Raw genomic sequence first — 3,515 nt, forward strand, 5'->3', positions numbered from 1 at the left:
ATTGTGTGCACCCCCAGACACCTTCTAGATGGAGAGCAGGGTCCCCTATCATTGTGTGTACCCCCAGACCCCTTTTAGATGGAGAGCAGGGTCCCCTATCATTGTGTGCACCCCCAGACCCCCTGCAGATGGAGAGCAGGGACCCCTATCATTGTGTGCACCCCCAGACCTCCTGCAGATGGAGAGCAGGGTCCCCTATCATTGTGTGTACCCCCAGACCCCCTGCAGATGGAGAGCAGGGTCCTCTATCATTGTGTGCACCCCCAGACCCCTTCTAGATGGAGAGCAGGGTCCCCTATCATTGTGTGCACCCCCAGACCCCTTCTAGATGGAGAGCAGGGTCCCCTATCATTGTGTGCACCCCCAGACCCCTTCTAGATGGAGAGCAGGGTCCCCTATCATTGTGTGCACCCCCAGACCCCTTCTAGATGGAGAGCAGGGTCCCCTATCATTGTGTGCACCCCCAGACCCCTTCTAGATGGAGAGCAGGGTCCCTTATCATTGTGTGCACCCCAGACCCCTTCTAGATGGAGAGCAGGGTCCCCTATCATTGTGTGCACCCCCAGACCCCTTCTAGATGGAGAGCAGGGTCCCCTATCATTGTGTGTACCCCCAGACCCCTTCTAGATGGAGAGCAGGGTCCCCTATCATTGTGTGCACCCCCAGACCCCTTCTAGAAGGAGAGCAGGGTCCCCTATCATTGTGTGCACCCCCAGACCTCCTGCAGATGGAGAGCAGGGTCCCCTATCATTGTGTGCACCCCCAGACCCCTTCTAGATGGAGAGCAGGGTCCCCTATCATTGTGTGCACCCCCAGACCCCTTCTAGATGGAGAGCAGGGTCCCCTATCATTGTGTGTACCCCCAGACCCCTTCTAGATGGAGAGCAGGGTCCCCTATCATTGTGTGTACCCCCAGACCCCTTCTAGATGGAGAGCAGGACCCCTATCATTCAGTGCACCCTAGACCCCTTCTAGATGGAGAGCAGGGACCCCTATAATTGTGTGCACCCCTAGACCTCCTGCAGATAAGGGACCCTGCTCTTCATCATTATGTGTACCCCCAGACCCCTTCTAGAGGGAGAGCAGGGTCCCCTATCATTGTGTGCACCTCCAGACCCCTTCTAGATGGAGAGCAGGGACCCCTATCATTGTGTGCACCCCCAGACCCCTTCTAGATGGAGAGCAGGGACCCCTATCATTGTGTGCACCTCCTGTAGATGGGGAGCAGGGACCCCTATCACTTCTCTGATTGGGGGCGACAGAGGATACGAGGAGCAGATCACTGCAGATATTTATTAGCAGAAAACACAAGATTTTTATCACTTTATTACTGGATGAAAAGATCCATGGGCTGAGGTCTTGGTTTCATTGATCTTCCCCAATCTCAAAGATTGTACAGAAGGAAGATGATCCACACGAGGCCGAGGAGGAGATGGAGCCTGTGTGTGGTGGGGAGTGTGGCCCCGTTACATAGATCCGTATCACAGCACCGGATCCGCACCCCCGGGAGCTCGTGCTGGTGACAGTGGCGGGAGGTGGCGCAGCCGCTGGTCAGGAGCTTCCCCAAAACCACTAAAGCGGGAAGCAAAGGGTTAACGCAAAAGAAATAATTATTGACGTCTAATGTTAACACCATGTGTCTCCATGGTAACAGACTACCCAGTGTAGTCGTGAAGGGCTGAGCACTCACCGCTCTCCGTCCTGATGCAGAATCGTTGCTTGAATCCCTGGTGACTCTGTGAGCAGGTGACGGGCTCGGGGCTGGTGCAGCCCTCGTCTATGGATCTGCTCCCGGAGATGATGTTACAGCTGTAGCACCGGAGGCCATGGGCTGCACAACAAACATAGGACACGACTTATGGGCTACCTGCAGTGCACACAGCGGCCACTAGAGGCGCCACAATAGGCGCTCACCTGCTCCTGGGCTCCAGGGAATCTGCTACAACTTTGTACATAAAACCTTGAATCTTTTATTGGAAAAATGTTGAATCCATCATCATCAAAATTGTAAATCACCGGATTTCGTGTATAGAAGGTTTTCGGTCAGGCCATGAATGCGCTTTGTCTGCGGTTTTCCCTTCCCGGCTGCTTGTAGGTTCATGATCGATTTTACATTCTTCCAATACAAATAAGATTTGCCTCTGGAGTTGATTTTGCATATTCAATAAGAATCTTTACAAGTGAAGGTCTCTGGCCATCAGAGCTCACACTCTAAGTGTCCTGTGGGTCCTTGCAGAACATTTATCAAGCGCAAAAATCTAAGAAAATACAGAAATCTACCTGCAGTACCAGCGGCGAGCAGAGGGTGGCGCCATCGTGTGGCCATAGTTGGTACCGCAGGAGGGCGACACCTGACTCAGGTATATGCAACGGATGGCGAGGAGGTTCTGAGCTGCTACACTGTAACGATGCCCCAGCTGTCTGACTCCCTCCGGACATGCAAGAGGTTTCCCTTCACTGACAGCAAGCAGAGCTCGGCGTAATAACAAGACACGAGCATAATGCAGGACACCGGCTGCCCCCTGTGACCCCATCCCGACTACTCACCGGCCGCCCCCTGTGTCCCCATCCCGACTACTCACCGGCCGCGTCCTGCGACCCCAACCCGACTACTCACCGGCCGCGTCTTGTGCCCCCATCACGACTACTCACCGGCCGCGTCCTGTGCCCCCATCACGACTACTCACCGGCCGCGGAGCAGAGGAGGGCGAGGAGCAGCGGCCACATGGAGGATCCGTCCCTTCTCCGGATTACAGCCGCCGCTAATCCCTAATCTCCTCCTCCCGGGATCTGCTCATTTCTGGGGCTTCACCAACTTCTTCTCCCACTGAGGATGACAACCCCCATCAGGAAGACTCCGCCGCTCCCCGTGACCCCAAGATAGCAGAACCCGGGGGTCCGGAGGGAGAAGCTTCACAGGAGGGGACAGGCAGCAGTGATATTATACAGGAGGAGGGGACAGCTATCAGTGATATTATACAGGAGGAGGAGACAGGTATCAGTGATATTATACAGGAGGAGGGGGCAGACAGCAGTGATATTATACAGGAGGAGACAGGTATCAGTGATATTATACATGAGGAGGGGACAGGTAGCAGTGATATTATACAGGAGGAGGGGACAGGTAGCAGTGATATTATACAGGAGGAGGAGACAGGTATCAGTGATATTATACATGAGGAGGAGACAGGTATCAGTGATATTATACATGAGGAGGAGACAGGTAGCGGTGATATTATAAAGGAGGAGGGGACAGGTAGCAGTGATATTATACAGGAGGAGGGGACAGGTAGCGGTGATATTATACAGGAGGAGGGGGCAGACAGCAGTGATATTATACAGGAGGAGACAGGTATCAGTGATATTATACATGAGGAGGGGACAGGTAGCAGTGATATTATACAGGAGGAGGGGACAGGTAGCAGTGATATTATACAGGAGGAGGAGACAGGTATCAGTGATATTATACATGAGGAGGAGACAGGTATCAGTGATATTATACAGGAGGAGGGGGC

At 53.6% G+C, this 3,515-nt stretch overlaps 1 protein-coding gene across 6 annotated transcripts; it reads right to left on the reverse strand.

The window, feature by feature from the left end:
- Positions 1-1,306: 1,306 nt before the first annotated feature.
- LOC140077329 (lymphocyte antigen 6B-like) lies at positions 1,307-2,899 on the reverse strand. Of its 6 annotated transcripts, none has more exons than XR_011849760.1 (3): positions 2,583-2,623; positions 1,691-1,831; positions 1,307-1,572 (listed from the first exon to the last, which is right to left on the reverse strand). XR_011849760.1 is itself a non-coding variant. In XM_072124401.1 (3 exons), the coding sequence occupies exons 1-3, from the start codon at positions 2,725-2,727 to the stop codon at positions 1,385-1,387; spliced, it is 369 nt and encodes a 122-aa protein (XP_071980502.1). In that variant the 5' UTR covers positions 2,728-2,899; the 3' UTR covers positions 1,307-1,384. The 6 variants fall into 6 exon arrangements, 4 of the variants coding, with proteins under 4 accessions (XP_071980502.1, XP_071980503.1, XP_071980504.1 ...); XR_011849759.1 differs by lacking the exon at positions 2,583-2,623 and adding an exon at positions 1,915-2,270; XM_072124401.1 differs by lacking the exon at positions 2,583-2,623 and adding an exon at positions 2,688-2,899.
- Positions 2,900-3,515: the final 616 nt, after the last annotated feature.

This window comes from Engystomops pustulosus, chromosome 9 (assembly GCF_040894005.1).
Source record: "Engystomops pustulosus chromosome 9, aEngPut4.maternal, whole genome shotgun sequence".
NCBI lineage: Eukaryota > Metazoa > Chordata > Amphibia > Anura > Leptodactylidae > Engystomops > Engystomops pustulosus.